At 43.7% G+C, this 23,929-nt stretch overlaps 1 protein-coding gene across 2 annotated transcripts in view; it reads left to right on the top strand.

Annotated features, from left to right (window-relative positions):
* slco1e1 (solute carrier organic anion transporter family, member 1E1) overlaps window positions 1-18,726 on the top strand; it is a 53,326-nt gene extending 34,600 nt beyond the window's left edge. For both annotated transcript variants that reach the window (XM_079817429.1, XM_079817428.1), the window contains 6 exons: window positions 1,634-1,829; window positions 3,307-3,472; window positions 3,613-3,797; window positions 15,777-15,841; window positions 15,969-16,086; window positions 16,258-18,726. In XM_079817429.1, the coding sequence (XP_079673555.1) occupies window positions 1,634-1,829; window positions 3,307-3,472; window positions 3,613-3,797; window positions 15,777-15,841; window positions 15,969-16,086; window positions 16,258-16,480 (953 nt within the window). In that variant the 3' untranslated portion in view covers window positions 16,481-18,726. The remainder of the gene's footprint in view (window positions 1-1,633; window positions 1,830-3,306; window positions 3,473-3,612; window positions 3,798-15,776; window positions 15,842-15,968; window positions 16,087-16,257) is intronic.
* Window positions 18,727-23,929: the final 5,203 nt, after the last annotated feature.

Below are 23,929 nucleotides of genomic sequence, written 5' to 3'. Positions count from 1 at the left end.
GCGGGGCGTGGTGTTCAGATCCCAGGACTCCGGCCTAGTTTGATTTCGGTTTTTTGTTGGGATTCATGCTCCGCGTGTTTGTCTTCTGTCGTGAGCGCACTGAATGAACATGTGAGCGTGCGCTCTTCTGTACACGTGTGTTGTGTTCTGTGTAGCACGCGGTTCGTGTTTACATCGGCTGCTGTTTTTCACTGGCTGCCTGCTTTCATGTTGTCATGTTTTGTGTGTGAACATGCAGCTTATGAGTTCTCATTAGCTGCACATGGCTTATTGTCATGTGTTTCTTTGTGCCATGTGCTCTCATGTCTATTGTCTAACCCCGCCCACCTTGTTTCCTGATTATTGGTTAATTTGCCCCACCTGTCTTCCCTCGTTACCCTCTTTTGTTTGCTCCCTATTTATTCTCCTTGTGTTTGTAGTTCTGTGCTGGATCGTTGTCGTACGTGCCTCATGGTTTCCTACTCCTTGTGCCAGGCCAAGCACGTCCAAGTCAAGTTTTGTTTCCCCCCCCCCTGGGGTAGTTTTTGTTTTTTGTTGTTTTATTTTATTATTAATAAAAAGCCCATTTCCTCTGCATCTCTGAGTCCTCACCTCATCCCTTACCTCAACCCTGACACTTTACATGTGTAGATGTGTGTTTACGCCGCATTCACATTCAGCGTCAACGCTTGACAGAGGGCGTGGCTGAAGCTTGGTGCTGACGCGACCGTCATAGTGACAACAGCCAATCACATTACTTGCCGCTTGGACCACAACACAACACAAAAAAGCGCCTTTTTGACTGCTAGTCTGTGAGACTATTTTGTGTATGAAAACTTATCACTTTAATATTTGATTCCTCATTTGGCTGGGGGATAGCGCCTATTTGAACCACACATGATATGATATGCTGCCTGTCATTCAATGATAAACAGAGTACAAGGACTGAATACAAGCATGATACATACCAGATTCTCCAACCGTCTCTGTCACCTCCTTCCAGGCCTGATCTCTCCGGTTTGTGTCCCGGTATGTAAATAATGATTGGTCGTAAAGGACCGGGTGATTACCCACTGCAATTATTAGCTTTTCATCCATTTTAGATCCTTCTTCACTCTTCATTCACCGGTGTTTTAAACGAACGCTATTGGCTAGCGTCTGCTCTAGGATATTTGCATAGAGTGATCAGTCGGATGACGCCTGCGTTGGCGCTTGAAAAGTTGAGAAATCTTCAACTTTTGCCGCTTGCAACGCGAGTGAAGCGACGCAATGGAACCCACAATTCAGTTCGCCAACGCATGATGTCACCCATTCAAAGTCAACAAGAAGCGTTGACGCTGACGCCCCGTGTGAATGCGGCATAAGTATGTTAGTCAACACATCATTATTAGTGTACTTCTTTAAAGCATGACAAAAGTTTATTAAAACATGATTTAACATGAATTTTGAAGTAAAACTTTTAATAAATTTATCAACTTCCCATAACTTTTGTTGTTGACATGATATGGCCATATGTCATATTCAATTACAGTATTTTGGTGCAAATTCATCTATCACACCAAACCCAAGAAACCCAAGCATACAACATATCCCACACAGAGAAGTGTATCAGGCTTGACATTAATTGAAACTAATGACCTGTTGTGTTCCCCAGGTGTCCTAATCCTGCCTGTTGTTGCCGTGGGAATATTCCTGGGTGGTTTGTTAATGAAAAGGTACAAGTTGAGCGTTGTGGCAGGGGCTCAGCTCTCCTTCATCACCTCCTTCTCTGCCTTCCTTCTCCTCTTCTTCCATTTCGGCACAAAGTGTGACAATTTGCCTGTGGCAGGCCTCACTGTGTCCTACAATGGGTAAGATGTTTGAATACCTCTGTAAATCAGTGGTTCTCAAAATGTGGGATCTATTGTAAAAAGGTGTGGAGGACTACACTAGTTTTCAAATTGTATTCACTTCCTCAAATTCAAATCTGCTGTTTGACAGGTGAAAACCAATTAGGTTCTTTGCATTGCACAAAGAAAGATATTGTTGGATGCAATGTTCTTCACACAAAGTTGTATGGACAACGTTTATGATATTTCTTTGGAGTTTAGTTACAATCACTATCCTCTCATTCTTATCCTATGGATTCCTCGAATGGGGAAAAACAGGGAAATAGCAATAAATATACAGATACAGTTGTGCTCAGAATTAGTCACCCCTGGTAAATCTATTAAAAGATGGCTGTAAACGTAAATCTGCATTCTTTATCCTTTAGATCTTTCATTAAAAAAATAAACAAAATCTAACCTTTCATTGAAGTAAAATAATTGTAAGTGATATAAATGTTCATAAAACATTATGAAATAAATGTTTTTCTCCAAAACATGTTGGCCACAATTATTGGCACCCCTAGATTTTTTTAATTTAAAATATCTCTGAAGTATATTCCCATTATTATTAAAGAACAGCAGGGTGACTAGGAACATGAAATTGTCTATGACTTCTTGTTTCACAGGAGTATAAATATATAAATAGTTAAATGGCCAAAGACTCTCCAAGGATCACAGATGGAGAATTGCAGAGATTAGTTGAGTCTTGAGGTCAGAAAGCTTAATAAATAAATAAATAAATAAATAAATAAATAAATAAATAAATAAATAAATAAATAAATAAGTACATACATACATACATACATACATACATACATACATACATACATACATACATACATACATACATACATACATACATACATACATACATACATACATACATACATAACCTACATCACCACATTGTGTTTGGGAGGGTTTCAAGACAAAAATCCTCCTAGCTCCTAGTCTCTGATCTCTTGTAAGGTGTTTTCCAAACTCATCAGGAAGAAAGAAAACTCAGAGCTGTTATCTGGGTAAAAGGAGGTTGCAAAAAGTATTTAATAAAAGGGTGCCAATAATTATGGCCAAGATGTTTTGGAGAAAAGCATGTATTTCATAATGTGATTTACCCCCCACTTTAAATTATTTTAATTTAGTAATCTAGTTTAGATTTTTGTAATATTTTGTTCTGAAAGATCAAAATGATAAACAATGCAGATTTATTTTTTACAGCCATCTTTGATCATATTTACCAGGGGTGCCAATAATTCTGAGTACTGTGAATTCTGACATACTTATTTTGTCACATACTTTCAACATACTATATAGGGAAGTATACAAATTCGATTGCAGCCAGTGGATTGAGAACACAATTGAGAACCACTGTTATAAGTGAATATTGGCTCTTATGTTTCAAATATGGCCATTGTGTTTCAAACTGGAAACAATCACCAATCTTAGAATTCCTCCTCAGGACTCCTGATACATCTTATGATGAGCGCTCACTCATGTCTCGGTGTAACCAGGACTGTTCCTGCTCTACGTCTGAATGGGATCCTGTGTGTTCTGACAGTGGCATTACATATGTGTCGCCCTGTTTGGCAGGATGCACCACCTCCACTGGACAAGGCAAACATACGGTATCTCTAGAATAATTGGATCTATCTAAAACTTTTTTTTCTAAAACTTTTTAATAAATTCAAGGCACCCAATGAGTATTGTAAGCCTTATTTTACATACTATAATATATTTTCTTCTCATTTACGTTTTATTATCACAGGTTTTCCACAATTGCAGCTGTGTCTTAACCCCCTCACCAGTAGAGGGCAGCAGATCTGTGTCTCTGGGCCAGTGTCCTCGTGGGCCAGTATGTACCCGGAGTTTCACCTCCTACATGGCTGTATCTGTCCTCAGCTCCTTCATTAGCTCTCTGGGCACTACTCCTGGATACATGATCACTATACGGTCAGTTACCACCAGAATATAATTTAGTTTGATCATTGGTAAGGCAAGAATGTGGCAGTGAGTTTTGCTCAGGCAAGCACTCACATATATTCTTCACATATTTTTTACAATCGCTAGAACACATTTCTCGTAACTTTTTCAAACCTCTTCACACAGTGAACACAACAGCAGTTTATGTGGGCTAAACTGTGGATCATTTATCATTGCTTTGGCACTCAATGAATAAATATTTCAATTTACATGAATTAATTTCTCACTTAGAAACAAACACCACCAAATCTCTATGTACCTACAGAAGAATTTGCACTTTTACATTTTCAAAACTGTTTAACTTACGTTCAAATCCTAACATAATGCAAAAAATTTGTAAGACTAATTTGCTACATTTCTACAGTAATACCATATGGAAATACTGAAAACTGAAATACTATCAAAAGAATTAGATGAAGCTGGACACTTACATGGGTGTTAGTCTTTTAAATTTCATTATCATCTATGCAAAAGTGGGTAACACTTATGGGGAACATATATTCACTATTAATTATGACTTTAGCCTCAATAAACTCCTAATTTACTGCTTAGTTAGTAAGTTAGTTAAGTTTAGATATTGGATAGGCTTAAAGGATGTAGAATAAGGTCATGCAGAATAAGGCATTAATATGTACGTAATAAGTACTAATTCATAGTTTTCAGTCATGTGACTGTCGCAGAGCCTTGGAGGGCAAAACCGCCATAGAACTACAGCACAAGCCTGTCAAATTTCCATCTTAAAACAAAATTATGTGAACAAGATGCACGTTTTGGGCACTTATGATCCATATACAGCACCTGCTGCAGTATTTCAATCACTGAAAACAGCGGGACGTTTTTAAAACACTTAACGTGAAAAACACTACAGGGTGAGTTGCACCAATAAGGATTAAATTAAGCAAGGTTTAAAGGATTTGTTGATATGGGTTTTATTTTAAATCGAGTTGTTGCATCACTTCATTTTAAACACAGATTAATTACGCAGTAAAACCGTTATAGAGCTGATCAAGCAGCAGACGGAGGGTGAACTGACGACAGGCTAAAGAATCCTTAGTGCAACCCACCCTTAAAGTGCCGTAATGTACTAAAACAGTGATATTAAAAGATCAAATTCAGTTTACACCTTTTTGATGATGCATACTATATACAGGCGAGTAGATGAGGCAAGAATATGAACACAACGCGTTTTCTTTATAATGGGTTTCGATGGGGAAAACACCTAACCAGAAACTTTGTGTTGCACTAATATTCTGTGTTCATCTGCTTTCCTTTACAAAGTATGCAACATCAAAAAGGTGTATATTGAATTTGGTATTTTAATATCACTGTCTTACCGCATTAATACTGACTACAAACCTGGTAAAAATGACTAGCAGGCAATGGAGGAGAGCCTTGTTTTGCCCTCCAGGTGGGCGTTCCTATAAGCGTGTGACGACACGTGAAAACTATGAATAAACAGCCAATATTCTAGCAATATGCATGCTAATAAGCAACTAGTTAATAGCGAGAATTGGACCCTAAACTAAAGTGTTACCACTATAAAAAATAGAGAATTGTCATTCTTGTTTTGTAAAGAACTTTACAAAAGAAAACATTGTATAATGCTGCCTGTTAGTAATGTTTTTTATAGGTTATTGTTTTATGAGTGCAAAAGTGTGTTTGTTGGATGTAAATCTTTGCTAGTGTTATAGAAGAACGAGTTGATTTGAGACATAAATAAAGTGTTTTGGTTGTTCTAGTGCATTTTGAATGTAAACTTAACTGCTGTGCAAAGCTGAAATTGGGTTCCCCTTCGAGGGAACTCGAACTGTGTCATCGTGACGACACTTTGGGGGAACGCCCCTCGCGTAAAGCGTCTGAAGAAACAATGGAATCAGCCCAATCCTGATTGGTGTTGCGTGATGACGTAGTATGTGATGGTATACCCGGAAGATACAAAGAGACATCTGAACACAACAGAGATAGCTTTTTTGCTCTTCAGCATTAGCGCTCTGTGTTGTCAGTCTAAGAGTATTTGGTGTTGTTGTCTACTAACGTTGTTTTCACAAGCATTCAGGGCTCGCAAACTCTGTGGCTGGTCCCGTGCTGTTGAGGCAGCACGGTTGATCAATCATGGACTCGCAGATGGGTCTGTCAAGGGAACCTGAGAGTGCTGAGGCATCTTCTCCTTCCTGGTGACAGCTCCATTGTTCTCCTTCCCCGTGTGGAAGCCCATGCTGCGGCTTCTTCCCCCGGGGTGGAGGACCCGATGCGTGAGCTATCTGATTCTGAGGAATTAGACGGGCTCCGTATCGAGGCTCGCCTTTTCCTAATGCAAGATTCAATCTCGCGTTGCCGAGGCGGCGCATAGGTTCGGGTCTGCCATTAAAGTGATACAACGTGACACGGTGAGAAGGCATGTGATACTGTTGGGTGCGAAGTAAGCAGTCAGCTCCTGAGGGTGCTGGCTGTTTTCATTGAGAAATATCTCGACGCGTACTGCCGTGCGCCTTTCGGGTGTTTCAGCCTTGCGCCTGTTTGGCTTTCTTCTCGAGGAATGAAAGCCAATTGTATTATAACGGCTTGAACCACGTTGCTGAGGCAACGTGTGGTTTACGAGTCCGTATAAATACAATAAAACAGTATCGTCTGATGATTATGGCTGCATTTAATTCTGAGGAATTAAATAAAATATTATCTGACTTTGAGGAATTAGATATTCAGCCTATCATTCAGACCATGTTTCACCGTATTGTGGCTGCATTTAATTCAGAGGAATTAAATTAAAATATTATCTGACTTTGAGGAGTTAGGTGTATTTTTTACGCAGCCTATCATTCAGACCAGGTTGCACGGGTTGGGTGATTATGATGACATTTAATTCTGAGGAATTGAGTGTCATGTTATCTGACTTTGATAAGTTAGATACTTTTAATCAGTCTGTCGCCCAAGTGTGTTTGACTTGTCTGGATATTCATCTGAGATGGGAGCAATCATGCATGGGCAGTTCCTGCGGGGGCTGCTTCCATGCATGTGAGGTTGCTCCTCTTTGGAGCCCTCCGGAAGTTGATGTCGTTCTCGCCACCTTATGGCCTGCGGAACACATCAGTTTCAGGCAATTGCTAATCGCAGTGTCCGCCCTAGTGCTGCGGCCCTGTCGAGCTGCTCCCTTAGATGAGGCCCCTGCTGGCCAGCCCCCTTTCCCGGGTAGGAGCAATCAAGGTCGCCTGTGGAGCTTTTGGGAATCGATGTTGTGCTACCGCCGTCTAGTACGCTTCGGGCCAAATCGTTTCTCAGCGCACACGCGCTGCACCAGCCGCCTCTAGCAAGACCTGCGGCAGTCCAGCAAATGTGTACGCACACCGAAAATCTTCCTCGATTTCACCCTGCCGGTTAGCCGTTTCAGGGGGTCGGGGAGGAGGCTCGCTTGACACCCGAGGCAGGCCTCGAGAGGCTGGTTCCCTTAGCAGATTATTTTGGCGCATGGTTATGCCTCCGAATATATCTGCATGGGCCCTGCGTACTGTAGAATGGGGTTACAGGCCGCGGTTCAGTTCCCCTCCCCCGAAGTTCAACGGGGTGGTCTGGACTGTGGTCGGCCCAGAGCAGGTGCGGGTTAGGGAACAGGAAGTACACTCCCTGTTGGTTAAGGAGACTTTTTAACGTATTCCTCCGCCAGTCAGGGAGTCCGGGTTCTGCAGCCGGTACTTCATAGTTCCTAAGTTGTGTCCAACTTTAGATCGGAGGAACTTGGATCGTTCTCTGAGGAGATTCAGATTCAAGATGCTTGAGCATTTCCTTGTCGTGATTCAGATCCAGTCTGAGGACTGGTCTGTCACGGTGGATCTAAAGAGGACGCACACTTCTATTTATCCATCCTTCTGTGTCACGGGGGATTCCTGAGGTTCGCTTTCGGGGGCGAAGTGTATCATTATCGGGTTCCTCCATTCGGCCTGGCTTTTTTCCCTCGCGAGTAGCAGCAGTTCGGCACTGAGATGTCGTCCTTGGCTGCTCCTTGGGTGCGTGAGGTTGAGACTCTACACACAGTACCGTGTTGACGCCTTCTCAGAGAACCGTGTTCCTGGGAGCCGTATGGGATCCTCTACGTTGTGGGCACGATTGTCCCCCACACGTATCGAGTTCATACGGGCGATGGTGTCTAAATGAAGCTAGGCCGCAGCATCACTGTGTGGCAGTTTAGGACTGCTGGGACTTATGCATCCCTCACTGGTTGGGACGTGGTCATCGACGGCCGCTTTGTGAGAGGTCTGTGGGAGATCCAGCATTTTTCCTGGCACATCAACTGCCTGGAAATGCTGGTGGTCTACAAGGCTCTGAGGAGCTTTCTCCCGGACCTCCGCGGCCACCATGTCCTGATACGATCCGACAACATGTCAGCTGTATCGTATCTAAACCACCAGGGGGGCCTGAGGTCGCGCCCTCTTTACAGACTGGCGCACCAGGTTCTCCTGTGGTCCCAGGGGAGGTTGTCATCCCTCAGGGCGATGTACATACCCGGGGACCGTAATCAGGGAGCAGACATACTGTCGAGGCAGGGGCTGAGGCCCGGGGAATGGCGCTTCCACCCTGAGGTGGTGGAAGCCAGGTGCGAGCGATTTGGCCCGGTGGAAGTGGATCTATTCGCATCTCGAGAGGCGTCCCACTGCCCACTGTGGTTTTCCCTCGCCCATCCGGCCCCGCTGGGGTATGTTTTAGTAATACATTTTTCCAGTAAAGCATAATGATTAAGGGGGGCCTTACACAAAGAGCAGCCTAGGGGCCCCTGACCACCTTAATCCGCCTCTGGGCACGAGTGTAGTACTGATTTAGGGCTAATGCAGGAGCTGAACACAGCGAGGGACCTCGCCCTATGTGCAACAAAAGTTACTGAGGTTACAGATGGCGGTGTGCAACACTATGTCTTGCCACCCTCGTCCCCGTCTTCTATTGCCAGTGGGCAACAGCGTGCGCTTCGAGGACTCGAGGCCTCCTCACGCACACCCTGTCCAACCGTGGAACCAGGTAAGTGTTGCACTGCACACTCAGACCCCACTTAGGGACGTTATGTCTTCTGAGTCTGGTCACTGCATTCTACCTCGCTGCCCCCACTGTGGATACATCTGTGGTCCCTCTGGTCCTGCTTGTATGGTCTACGGGGACCTGGCTAGTGCATTTGGACTATCAGACTCGGCTATGTGATTCAGTTCGCCCAACGTTCCCCCAAGTTCAGGGGCAATCAGTTCACCTCTGTGCTGAACGAGGTGCTCATGTCTTATGGGTGGAGATCACAGTCCTATTGGCAAAGGAAGTGATACAGCTAGTCCCTCCAGCCGATATGTAGACAGGGTTTTACAGCCCCAACTTCATTGTACCCAAGAAAGGCGGTGGGTTACGGCCAATCTTGGAGTTTTTTTTCACATGCTCATGTTCAAAATGCTAATGCCGAAATGCATTTCGGGATGCATCCATCCACGAGATTGGTTTACAGTGATCGACCTGAAGGACACATACTTTCATGTCTCAATTCTCCCTCGAAACAGACCATTCCTCCGCTTTGCATTCGAGGAATGAGCATATCATTACAAAGTCCTCCCCTTTGGGCTGTCCCTGTCCCCTTGCATCTTCATGAAAGTCGCATAGGCAGCCCTTGTTCCCCTGAGAGAACATGCCGTTTGCATCCTCAACTATTACAACTTAACGACTGGCTCATACTGGCCCAGTCGTGAGAGCAGTTGTGCAAAAACAGGGACATGGTGCTCAGTCACCTCAGCCAGCTGGGGCTTTGGGTCAACTAGGAAAATACTTTTTCAGAGGCTTCTAGGGCATATGGCATCCTCAGCAGCTGTAACGCCACTCGGATTGCTGCCGCTAATGACCGCTGTAATCTCTAATACTGGGGCCTCATTTATAAGCGTTGCGTATGCACAAAACAGGCCCTGACAGAGGCGTATGCCACTTCCAACGCATAGCCGTGGAGAGCTCACTCTACCAGAAGTCTTGCTTCTTCCTGGGTGTTGGTGCATGGTGTCTCGCTGGTAGATATATGTAGAGCTGCGGGCTGTGCGACACCTAACACGTTTGCTAGATTCTATAGCCTCCATGTAGAGCCGTATCCTCCTGTGTGCTCTCTTCAAGTAGCCAGTAACACCGGAGACCTGGTCAGTGTCTCGCTTGCTGCACTATTCCTCTCCTAAGGACCGGATATGTGTGCTATCCTGCTCTCAGGTGAGTTCCCCAGCTGGCAAACCCTGTTTGAGTTCATCCAGCACCCTCGGCAGTCAGACGTGGCAGAGATGTCTGGCGCCAAGCCTAACACTCGTAAGTACGCCCAGTGGTTGACCCCTGTGCTAGGCTAGGTGCCCATATGCTCAGTCCGCTCTGCTGTCCCTGTCGGTGTTGACTTCCCCCTAATTTGTCCATTAGTGTTAATTTTGTCACCTATTTTTAATTTAGTCTTAGTCTTGTGCCAAATGTCCTTGTTAGTTTTAGTCATATTTAGTCATTCACATATCTTTTTTTGTTAGTCAAATTTTAGTCGACTAAAAGTCTCGTCATTTTAGTCTAGTTTTAGTCAAAGGAAAACTCGAAATATATTGTGTGGCAAAATAAGTTACATAAAATATATATAACCTGCATAATGTATGTGCCACAACACCATAGCTAACTGGTTGATTTACAGCATAGATGCCTATAATCAGCATTAGCTTATGAGACGATGGGCACAAATATTGTTTCGATATTTCGATCTTGATTTAGTATGAATTCATGTGTATATAGCCTACTGTACATAAGGAAAAATAAGTTTGCCTTTTAACACTATTTCAAACTTTTTTGGGGGTTAAATTATATTTGCTTGCATTCCTTACTATTCACTATTATTAACATTTTAAAATTTCACAAATAAGTAAGCAGTTATGATCTGCAATACTTTATGAGCAACTAGACTACATGTATATTTATTAAAGAGCCATACAGGCACCAGTAATGGCATTACAAATGAACATGTTATTTTTCCAGCCACAAAATGACTCTAATTTGCCTCTTTGCAGTGGAATTCTCTATTTTAACCTTAATTACTACACTAATTGTAATATAAATAATACAAATATTAGAAGACAAATGTTTTAAGTGGTCATTAATGGACCATACTTATTGCACATAGTAAATAGTATTTAGTACCAAAAGATCTCCTCAAAATATTCAATAAATATTATTGAACTAAAATATAGGCTATTTATTTTAAAAATAGTTAAGGTGTATGGTCACATTTGACCACCAATGAGTATAAGTGTGACCAGTTAGTAATAATCAATGCACACTATGCTGTACTGTTTACCAAAAATTGCTGCAAACACCTGTATAGTGAAGCTGTTATGTATCTGCTTAAGCGATTCAAATGTATTGACTATTGACACAGCGTTGGAAGTATTGAGCACTCTGGGAACCACGTGACCGTGTGCGCCGCCGCAAGATGACAGGCTGGCAGCAACAGGAGTATGAGACCTGTACATTAGCAACAGGGCGAACTCTTTCTGAATATTTTTTTGAACAGCTGAAAATTCTATCTTATGATGAAAAAGTAGAGACGATTGTAGACGAAAATGAAGAGAGATTTTATCTTAGTTTTTATTTTATGCAAAACGTTTTAGTCTCGTCTTTTTTCGTCAACAATAATCCATGTTAATTTAGTCTTAGTCAGCATTTTTGGACATTGGCGCAGTCTCGTTGTTGTCTCGTCTTCGTCATGGAACAAAAGGTCGTTGACGAACATATTTAGTCTTGTCTTGTCTGACGAAATGCTACACTACAGTCCATATGGGTTACTTCCACATGACACCTCCCTATGGGCAGGATGTGGCCTCCGTATCGTCCTCCACTATGGGTCAAGCGGAACAGCAGTAAGCGACTTTCTCTGCGTAAGCCCTGTCCTATCTTCTGCCCCAGCAGGTGCTGGAAGGGGCAGCAATAGTGGAACTTTGGTAGGGATCCCATTACGTCAGTCATTGAACTAACGTCGAACGTGAGTAACTGAAAGGGAACGGAGACGTTACATCCTGTCAACACGATTGCTATACAACTGCTGAGCGGCCGAATCACCGGCTCGGCTCCTCAGCGAAAACTTGAATGTGCGTTGCATCTGCTTCCGTATTTATACCCGCGCTGCCAGGCGGAGCATGAGATGCAGATCTCGCACACCAATGTCCACTGGCTAGTTTAGTTTACACACATAGTTGATTGGGCTCTCAGTCAGTCATCGACACAATGTCTCCGTTCCCTCCTTTAGGGAACGAGGGTTACATACGTAATCGAGATGTTTCACAGACAAGGCTTAGATTATGCCAAGATTTGGCCTTAGTTTAATTAGGACATCTAAGTAGCTTACACAGATACACATGGGAGCGTTTGAAAGGACCAGTATGCTGATATCGATCCATTTTTCTATCCCAGTAAGGACTTCAACCTGAATGGATACTGACTCATGGGAATTTGTCAGTGTCCATACTTTTTTTTTTTTAATGTAAAAACGCAGTTTTGTGTGATGGGTAGGGTTAGTGTAAGGGGATAGAATATACAGTTTGTACAGTATAAAAATCATTACGTGTATGGAGAGTCCCCACAACGTAGCAAACCAGACGTGTGTTTGTTTGTTTGTTTGTGTGTGTGTCTGTTTTTTTGTTTGTTTGTTTATGTTTGTTTGTGTGTGTGTGTGTGTGGTTCAGGTACTCTACGATAGTAAGATAGTAATACCAGTAATTTTACCTTTTTTTGGACAATTTTGGAAATTTTGCTTCCCTTGAGAAAAAAACAGCTTGTAAATCATATGAAAGTATGTCTTTTGAAAATTAAAAAATTCTGAAATTCTTTAAAGTTTAAAGTTTAAAGGACATATTGCAGGTACATTTTTTTTCTTCAAAATGAATATATAACCTTGTATGAAAATACCATATGAAAAGGTAATGCAGGATTTAAAATGTTTTAAAAAGACATAAGAGCACAAATTTTGTAAATAAAGTGGCCGTTTCATTGGCTGTTTGTAAAAAACGCTGGAACAAGGAAACCCATCGTGTGTGTGTGAAAAAATATATAAAAAGTATATATACACACCGATCAGGCATAACACTATTACACAGCAAAATCCCCAGTGTTAAATTAACACTACTCAGTGTACATATGTGTCCACACTACAGGGTGTTAAAAGTAACACTTAAGAAGTGTTAAAGTTAATGAGACAATTAAGTGATTAATTAAGTTATGATTGACCATTAGTGATGAGAAACACAAGAAAAAAAAAATTATGTGCTAGACTAACTGAGACTTGTTACAGCACTTGCATATTGCTGATATTGTTGCCCTTCGACTGCTCTAGCTGCTTCTATTGCCCTCATTTGTAAGTCGCTTTGGATAAAAGCGTCTGATAAATGACTAAATGTAAATGTAAACTACAATTGACTTCAGCCACAGCTTTAGATGAAATCAACTGAAGATAAAAGAACACATTAAATCTGTGAAGATCTCAGCAGAGGAGGATTAAACAACTCCACAAACAGCATTACCAGCTTCACACATTACTAACCAGACTGACTTTATTTCTGTCAGACGTCTACAAAAGCTCTTATTGAGAATTACTTTTTTGTTTATTTTGTGTTGAAACTTTTGTAATGTCACCATCATTGTGATCAGTGTTTTCTTTAGTTGGGCAGTTTGATGACATTTTAATGTTAGTGTTTCTCTGGCTGCTGTAACTGAGTTTGCAATGGCAAGAAAAGCAAGAGTAAACACAATCAGATGCTGTTGACTGCTCAGTGATAAGAATATGATCATTACATAGTGGTTTAAATCACTGATTAATTTTGTTTTTACTGTGATTCCAGGAAAGATCCAGATCGGTTTTAATCAATAAAGCTGAATACGTTTTAAAGCAGATTGTACACTAATCACTTCTAACTCCTGCGAGATTAACTCACACACAGACATAAAGAATCAGCCTATGAATCTCAACAATGGTGACATGCTTCATGCCGCAATGCATTCTGGGAGCCATTGATGAGTTTTGCATGATGCACCCAGAATGCATTGTGGCATGAAGCATGTCACCATTGTTGAGATTCATAGGCAGATTCTTGATGTCTATGTGTGAGTAAATATTGCAGGTGTTAGAAGTGCTTATTGTGAGATGTGTTATTAAACCGGAAAACAAGACTTATGTACATGTTTTAAACATTGATCAGTTTATCTGATAAAAACTCTGCTGGATCTCCTGCTGTAGAGTCACAATGCTACAATAATCAATGACTCTCAGGAGATCAGCAAATAAGGCACCATATGATGATAACAACTGTATAATCAACAACAAGCCAACATCATCTGTCATCAGCTTATCATCATCAATTTTCTCTTGCTGTTCTCACTGTAACAAACAGCTACAGCAGCCAGAGAGAAAAAATGCTGACATGTCAAGGGTCAAGAGCCCAACTAAAGCAACACTGATCACCATAATGGTGGCGTCAAACAAAACTATTATTTTCAATAAATCATCAACATCTAAACCTCAGTAAGAGCTTCTGTAGACGTCTGACAGAAATAAAGTCAGTCTGGTTAGTAATGTGTAAAGCTGGTAATGCTGTTTGTGGAGTTGTTTAATCCTCCTCTGCTGAGATCTTCAGAGATTTAATGTCTTCTTTTATCTTCAGTGGATTGCATCTAAAGCTGTGGCTGAAGTCAGTTGTAGTTCTTGTGTTTCTCATCACTAATGGTCAATCATAACTTAATTAATCACTTAATTATCTCATTAACTTTAACACTTCTTAAGTGTTACTTTTAACACCCTGTAGTGTGGACACATATGTACACTGAGGAGTGTTAATTTAACACCGGGGATTTTGCTGTGTACCACCTTCCTAATATTGGGTTGGTCCCCCTTTTGCTGCTAAAACAGCCCTGGTCCGTCGAGGCATTGGCTAATTAAAAGGCTAAATTGTAATGGCTAGATGACTGGGTCAGAGCATCTCCAAAACTGCAGCTCTTGTGGGGTGTTCCCGGTCTGCAGTGGTCCTTATCTATCAAAAGTGGTCCAAGGAAGGAACAGTGGTGAACCGGCGACTGGGTCATGATGCACGTGGGGAGAGACGAGCGACATGTGGTCCGATCAAACAGACAAGCTACTGTAGCTCAAATTGCTCAAGAAGTTAATTCTGGTTCTAATAGAAAGGTGTCAGAATACACAGTGCATCACAGTTTGTTGCGTATGGGGCTGAATAGCCGCAGACCAGTCAGGGTGCCCATGCTGGCCCCTGTCCACCGCCGAAAGCTGCAACATTGGGCATGTGAGCATCAGTACTGGACCCGGGAGCAATGGAAGAAGGTGGCCTGGTCTGATGAATCACGTTTTCTTTTACATCACGTGGATTGCCAGGTGCATGTGCATCGCTTACCTGGGGAATGCATGGCACCAGGATACACTATGGGAAGAAGGCAAGCCGGCGGAGGCAGTGTGATGCTTTAGACAATATTCTGCTGGGAAACCTTGGGTCCTGCCATCCATGTGGATGTTACTTTGACACGTACCACCTACCTAAGCATTGTTGCAGACCATGTACACCCTTTCATGGAAACGATATTCTCTGGTAGCTGTGGCCTCCAAATTCCCCAGATCTCAATCCAATCGAGCATCAGTGGGATGTGCTGAACAAACATGTCCGATCCATGGAGGCCCCACCTCGCAGCTTACAGGACTTAAAGGACCTGCTGCTAACATCTTGGTGCCAGATACCACAGCCCACCTTCAGGGGTCTAGTGGAGTCCATGCCTCAACAGGTCAGGCCTGTTTTGGCAACAAAGGGGGGACCAACACAATAAAGTCATAATGTTATGCCTGATCGGTATACATGTTTTTATTTGAAGTATTAATGTATTAAAATTCCATCTCTGTATATTATGTGTTTAACTTATATAACATGTGTTTGTTTTTAGATGCATTACACCTGAGCTGAAGTCACTGGCATTGGGTATTCAAACTCTTGTGATGCGAACTCTAGGTACAATTAATGTTCAGATCATGGTTATTCAATGTTACTTTAGCTACTAAGGTGAGAAAGCATAAAACATTCATAAGCTAGGCAATATTGTACTCTATTTTATTTTATTTATTTTATTTTTCTGGAGGTGGTATTCCTGCTCCGGTATATTTTGGAGCTCTCATTGACTCAACATGTTTAAAATGGGGAATGACGAGGTGCGGGGGGCGAGGAGCCTGCCGTATGTATGACTCAAATATGTACAGGTGTGTATTTGTAATTATATGCCATTATAAAATATGGGAAAAATCATCTGATACTTATGTCTTTAAATGTCCATTTAGATATAGGCCCTATTGGATATTTACTACAGTCCTAAAGCTCACATTTGAAAAACCTTGGATGTCTTTACAAAAACCTTGGTGTCCTGTTTTCAGAGTGATCTTCTTGAGTCTGACCACATGTTTAAGTGGATGCTCCTATTTCTTCATCATGGCTGTCATCGTGCTGCTGCGGAAGCAGTTTAGTAAAGAAGAGGTCAAAGCACTCCAGCAAACAGCCAGCAAGCAACATGAAATTGAACTTCAGGCCCCAGAGAAGCACCACCCTTATGGATCTAAAACTGATACAGGAGAAAAAAACAGAAACAACCAATACTGAAGGCTAACGATGAACACCACAACATCGTTTTGGAACTCTTTCAGGGAACTCAGGAGACATTGCTGAGACAGTAATGGGTGGAGAACCACTAATAAATTCAGTGTCCATACTATCTGTTTTATGATCCAGAGTTTGTATCTCTATTTGAAAAATGAATCTCCATTCTTTAATGTGTGGCTCCATACTTTATTTTACATAAGGTTTTTTAATGGTACAGGTATAAGCTAAATGTGGCAACAAATGCAATTGAAAAATAACAACTGCTTTCAAACTGTTTTCTCAAACATTCGAAAAGTTGCTCCGCATCATGTCAGTAGCCATTGTTGCCCAGCTACTCAAACAAATAGAGCAATGCTTTGAACATTATGACAGACTGGTAGATTTAATGTAATGATTTGAAGGCAAATCAACCAATTAAAATTTACATTCACATAAGAAAGATAAAAAAGCTGAATAGTTTGTTTTAATAAAAATTAAGCTAATATCCCTCATCCCTTCTTCCACAGCTTTTATTTAAATTTGGTTCAGTTCCTTGGGGTCTTTCATTGATCGTGGAAGACATACACTATAATGCCAAAAGTTTTGGGACGCCTGCCTTTACATGCACATGTACTTTAATGACCTCCCATTCTTAATCCGTAGGGTTTCATATGGAGTTGGCCCACCCTTTGCAAGCTATAGTAGGCTAGTAGTGCTCTAAAGTCCAGTGGCAGTGTGCTTTACAGTTTACACCACTGCATCGGACACTTTGCATTGCACTTGGTGATGTAAGGCTTGGATACAGCTGCTCGGCCATTGAAACCCATTCCATGAAGCTCTCTACACACTGTTCTTGAGCTAATCTACGTTAAATTTGGAGGACTGTATATTGAAAGTTGGCATGCGCTGACCCTGCTCTAGGATTTTATGTGGCCTTTGTTCCTGAGTTGCTGTTGTTCCCAGTTGCTTCAACAGTTGACCGTGGAATATTGATGGCAATTTCAAAACACTGCTTCATGAAGCTTCGAAGCTTTACAAATCTTCTGTTTTGAATCAATTGGTTCAGAGGGTGTATCAATCTGCCAAAGTCACGAGATTTCAGTAAACAAGGCTTCGTTACGTCATAACTGTTTCGAAACACTACGAAATGTCAATGGTTCACCGCTAGGGGGCAGAAACTCTGTGAACCCATGAATCATGAGCAGTCACTGAGAACCATTGAACAAGTGTCTGTGCGTTTTACCTGATCTCGGATCAGTTTTATACATCTGTAGACATTAGTATAATTAAAAGGAATAATAGCAGTTAATAGTCTCTTATTGGCTTGTTTAGCTGAGCCATCCATGGAACAAACAAAACAAGCCCTGACAACTGATAAAAGAACATATAGACACCTACTATTTGATTTTATTAGATGATTAGTTAGTTGCATTTGAAAGATTTTACTTTCAATAAAACATTTGCAATAGATTTGTAAAAGGGGTTTTTATGCATGTTTGGCCTGGCTCTTTGTTGTATTTACACTGTTCTGACCACCAGGGGTCACCATGGAGACAGGAGTCAAGTTGTTTCGAAGCTTCGATACAATATGGCACATTTACTTCAACTGTTTCAATGTTTCATTAAGCCTCGGTCTGCCCATCACTAATATTTAGTAGTAAGGAATTTTCATGAAAATAATTATTGCACAGGTGGCAACCTATCACGGTACCACGCTTGAATTCACTCATGAGCTCTTGAGAGCGACCCATTCTTTCACAAATGTTAGAAGTAGTCTGCATGCCTAGGTGCTTGATTTTATACACCTGTTGCCATTGAAATGATTGGAACACCTGAATTCAATAATTTGGAGGAGTGTCCCAATATATTTGGCAATATAGTGTATATCATATAATGGAATATAATGATAATGTATATTAAAAATTTTCACATCACATGTTATTGCATGTACAGGACTAGGATTGGGAACCACTGCCTTTCTGTTCCAATAAAGAATGAAGATGGTCCCTTATTTTCCTTTGCTGGAGTTGGCAACTGTAGACATCATAGTTACGCTGTCAATTAATGAAATGAACAAAGAGTACCACCAAATTACTAACTTGTACATTGTGTTATAGGACGGCAAAATCCTGGGTTTGCCAGTAGCTGAAAAACTGTTGAAGCGTTGCAAATCTGTTGCAACCTGCAATTATTTGTAAGGCAAAGTAAGGCACATGTGAACTGCCAAAAGATACATATTGCACCATAAAAGAGCAGATTTGTGTTGGCTGGTGTGTTTCTGATGCTGTTAATGGCTCGTCTTGTTTTAATTCATTATTACTTTAGATCTGTCTAAAGTTTTACTTTTCTCATTTTCTCTCTGTATGGTGTTTGGTACATTTTTCCATATAAATACTTCTAAAAAGACACAAGAATAACTTAAAAGTCATACTTAGGGTACATTTACGCAACAATGATGTATTAAAAATGTAAAAGTTTTTAATTTGCGTTTTTCACGTATAGACGACTACTTTGTCAAAACGGGATCCGCAAAAACAACAAAACATTCTGTATTATGCTTGCAAGTCAGTAGCTGCCGATGTCACTTTGTAAAGAAATGCTACGCACCTATAGACAGAACACTTAATACGCATGACATCACTGCTTTCACAGATTTGCGTTTTTGTAGTTTACGTGGAGACAATAATGGTATCATTTTCAAAAACTTGCACTTTGAGCCCCGTTTTCAAAAGTTGCATTTCTCAGACCCCCAAAATGCCATTGTCGTGTAAAAGGATGGCCAAAATGCATAAAAAGTTATCTTTTTAGTTTAAAATGGTGTTATGTAAACAGCCCCTGACTTCACATTCACATTCTATTTGGTATTCGTATCCAGAATGACAGCTCATTAGCATAGTTCCATAAATTAATCATGTGATGACGCCATCTTGTGTATTACTAATAATATACTTTTTTGTTGTTGCTATTTCAGAAATATAATATTATAAAAAATATAAAAATATAATTAATTCATCAGTTATGTATATATATATATATATATATATATATATATATATATATATATATATATATATATATATATATATATATATATATATATATTTATGGCCCCACTTTATATTCGGTGGCCTTGAGTACTATGTACTTACATCAAAAAATAAGTACAATGTACTTACTGTGTTCAAATTGTCTTGCAAAACACCTTTGCTGATATTGAGGTGGGATACGGGTAGGGTTAGGGACAGGTGTGGTGGTGTGGGTAAGTTTAAAGGTAGGGTTTGGTGTAAGGGAAGGGTCAACAGTGTAATTACAAATGTAACTACAGAAATTAATTACAGATGTAATTACATACAGGTATATTTAAAAATGTAAGTACAATATAAAGACATGTATGTACACAATAAGTGCATTGTATCAAATTATTAATTAAAAGGTTAGTACATAATAGTTAAGGCCACCTAATATAAAGTGGGTCCATATATATATATATACTGTATATATACACACTGATGAATACCAATGATAATATTGAACAAATCAGTCGATGATCAACCATTTGCATTGTTTTATTGCAACAAATATGTTAATTTTATTTAATAAATACAGTAAATAATTCTAAGCATGGACTTCAGTGTTAGCATAAATACTGCATTGCATTACAGCATACAATTTATGGTATTGTGGAGTGTTATAAGTGAGGAGACTGGAGACAGAGATGCGTCGAGTCGACTTTACTATCCACTTCAAACATACATTACTTCACAGCGAAATGTAAACAACAGTCACACAATGTTAACCCGGAAGTGCTTAACTCAAAACCCCGCTCCCTTAAAGGTACAGTCTCTGGGTGAATGTCTCTCTATTTAACTTGTGGGTCACCACACAGGCCCCCCCAGAATTCACCCATAATAACAGGCCCATACCGAACAGGTACTCAAAATAGAACAAGAACCCTATTCACTAGTGCGAAACAGAACAGTCCAGCTCATAACAGTCCCGAAGAGTCAACTTATAGGGGGGCGGACCAGGCGACCGTACCGGCTGCGCTTAACAGGAAAGGGGCAAGGGGCAAGGGGCGGGGCAGGGACCGTGCCAGGGGAGAGGGCAGGGGCCGAGGCTGCTGCTGGAGGTCGCCCTCTCCGTGGGGGCTGGGCCAGCTTAAGCGGTTCGCCAATGTCCACATGAGCAGGCTTGAGACGGTCTATAGCCACCCGCTCAGGCCTGCCCCCCATATCCACAACAAAGTTCTTAGACCCTCCGGCCAGGACACGGAAGGGCCCATCGTAGGGGGGCTGCAGCGGGGTACGATGGCCATCGTGGCGGATAAAAACGTACTTGGCTGACGGTAAATCCTTGGGCACGTAGGACTGGGGGAGGCCATGGTGAGACGTTGGAATGGGAACAAAAGTGTCGGCAATGTTCCTGGACACAGCACGATGGGCGGCAACCGACCAAGGGTCCGTGGCACCTGGAAGAAACTCCCCCGGAACACGCAGGGGCTGGCCGTACACCAGCTCGGCTGATGAGGCTTGAAGATCTTCCTTGGGGGCGGAGCGAAGGCCAAGCATAACCCATGGGAGGCGGTCAACCCAGTTGTTGTCCGTAAGGCTAGCCCTGAGCGCAGCCTTCATGTCCCGATGAAACCGCTCGCAAAGTCCGTTGCTTTGTGGGTTTTAGGCTGTGGTATGGTGGAGCTTCACCCCCAGAACCTCGGCGACTGCCGTCCAAAGCTCTGATGTGAACTGCGGACCCCGGTCCGAAGAGAGGTCGGACGGTGTTCCGAAACGGGCCACCCAAGCCATAATGAATGCCCGGGCTACTTCGGCTGATGTAATGGAGGACAGGGGAACCACTTCTGGCCACCTAGTTGTCCTGTCCACCATAGTGAGGAGGTAAGTATAACCACGGGAGGGGGGCAGTGGGCCCACCAGGTCCACATTCACGTGATCAAAACGTCTCTCTGGCACTTTGAAGGGTGCCAAAGGTGCCTTGGTATTACGAGTCACCTTTGCATGCTGGCACGCCACACAGGCAGCAGCCCAGGCCCTAACGTCCCTCCGCAGGCCTGGCCAGACGAACTTGGCCCCCACCAGCTTGGTAGAGGCCTTCACCCCGGGGTGGGAAAGGCTGTGGATGGCATCAAAAACCTTTCGCCTCCAGCCAGCAGGTACCACGGGGCGCGGTTGGCCAGTGGAGACATCGCAGAGGAGTGTAGCGTTGGCTGTGTCAAACGCCACATCTTCCATGAGCAGCGCCGTGGGGGCCGTCCTGTAGGCTTGTACCTCCGAGTCCGCAGACTGATCCTCAGCCATGGCTGCGTAGTCGAGACCCAAGTGCACGGATCCAGTGACTGCCCGGGAGAGGCAGTCGGCGACTAAATTATCTTTGCCGGCCACATGCTGAATGTCAGTGGTGTACTCTGAGATGGCAGAGAGCTGGCGCTGCTGTCGACCAGACCATGGCTCCGAAGACTTGGCCATGGCGAACATCAGCGGCTTGTGGTCAACGAAAGCCGTGAACCGCCGGCCCTCCAACAGGAAACGGAAATGATGGGTAGCGAGGAAAAGACCCAGGAGCTCCCTGTCGAAGGTGCTGTATTTCCTCTCATTGTCACGGAGCTTCCTGCTGAAAAAGGCCAGCGGCTGCCAGGCTCCTCCTACCCACTGCTCACACACAGCTCCCAAGGCATAATCAGAGGCGCCCGTGGTAAGAGCAACTGGGGCGGTCGGAGACGGGTGCGCCAGCAGAGCAGCGTTGGCCAGCGCGGTTTTGGCAGCCTCCAGGACCCCATTCATCTCAGGGGACCAATCCAACACGTCCGCCGGTTTTCCACCCCGCAAGGCGTCGTACAAGGGTCGCATAAGTTGGGCCGCATGGGGGAGGAAAAGGTTGTAGAAGTTCACCATGCCCAGAAACTCCTGCAGGGACTTCACGGTGCATGGGCGTGGAAAACTGGCTACGGCGTCCACCTTGGCCGGGAGGGGAACAGCCCCCTGCGGGGTGACGTGGTGGCCGAGGAAGGTGATGGACGACTGGCCAAACTCGCACTTGGCCGGGTTAATGATGAGACCATGCTCACTAAGCCGGCCAAACAACTGCCGGAGATGCGCCAGGTGGTCGTCGGTGGACGCGCTGGCCACGAGAATGTCGTCCAAATAAACAAAGAGGAAAGGCATGTCCCGCAGCACAGAGTCCATGAGGCGCTGAAACGTCTGCGCTGCCCCCTTGAGGCCAAAAGGCATCCGTAGAAAACTCAAAAAGGCCAAAGGGTGTGATGACTGCTGTCTTGGGGACATCCTGCGGGTGGACAGGCACCTGGTGGTAACCGCGAACCAGGTCCACCTTCGAAAAGATGGTGGCGCCAGCTAGGTGGGCGGAGAAATCCTGTATATGCGGCACTGGGTACCGATCGGGGGTGGTGGCATTGTTCAGGCGACGGAAATCACCACAGGGACGCCAACCGCCATCAGCTTTGGTCACCATGTGCAGAGGAGAAGCCCACGGGCTGTTGGAGCGTCGCACGATGCCGAGGTGCTCCATGGTGGTGAACTCCTCCCTGGCGATCGCGAGCTTGCCGGAGTCGAGGCGCCGGGCCCGTGCATAAACTGGGGGGCCCACTGTGGTAATGTAGTGCTCCACGCCATGCTTAGCCACCGCCGATGAGAACGTGGGCGTGGTGATGTCAGGGAACTCAGCCAGTAGGCGTTGATACCGGTCTCCAGTGGCCAGCGTGTTTGACAGACAAAGCGCCCCCGCCCCTCCAAGCGTGCAGGGGTATGAAGCAAAAGAAAGGGCGTCGATCAGGCGGCAGTTCGTTACATCCACCAACAGCCTGTAAGCGCAGAGGAAATCCGCCCCCCAGGAGAGACGTAGACACAGCGGCCATGACGAAATCCCAGCCAAAACGCCGCCCGCCGAAATACACTTCCACATACCTCGTGCCATAAGTACGAATGGGTGTGCCGTTAGCGGCATCCATCGGGGGGCCATGGCCGCCAGCCATGGTGTCCACAGGCTTCGCTGGCAGGATGCTGCGCTGAGCCCCAGAATCAACCAGCAGCCGCCGGCCAGACAAGGCGTCAGTGATAAATAACAGCTTGCAGTCGCGGCCAACGCCCATAGCTGCTAATGAGCGCCGGCCCTGGCTTTTCCCTGGGCTCCAAAACTGCAAGGCTGGCGACATTGCTTGGCCTTGGCCCCAAACCTGGAGTGGTAGAAACACCACCCGTCCTCGCGCTGTCAGCGGGCCGTCACAGCAGCTGCGGTGTCCGGGTCGTCCACCGGGGGTAGAAATGGGGCAGACTGGTGTTGGGGAGGTAACAGCGCATGAACAAACTGCTGCCGGTTGGCGAGGAAAATCCTGTCTGCCTCCACAGCCATCGCCCGGTAGTCTCTGGAGGAAAGGAGGGGGGAACTGGCCAGTGCGGTGCGCACGGGTGCTGGAAGCTGCCGCAGGAAAATGTGGGCGAA

Source organism: Gobio gobio (assembly GCF_949357685.1).
Source record: "Gobio gobio genome assembly, chromosome: 5".
NCBI lineage: Eukaryota > Metazoa > Chordata > Actinopteri > Cypriniformes > Gobionidae > Gobio > Gobio gobio.
Note: the sequence above shows the minus strand (reverse complement) of the source record. Positions and strands in the feature narration are given on the sequence as shown.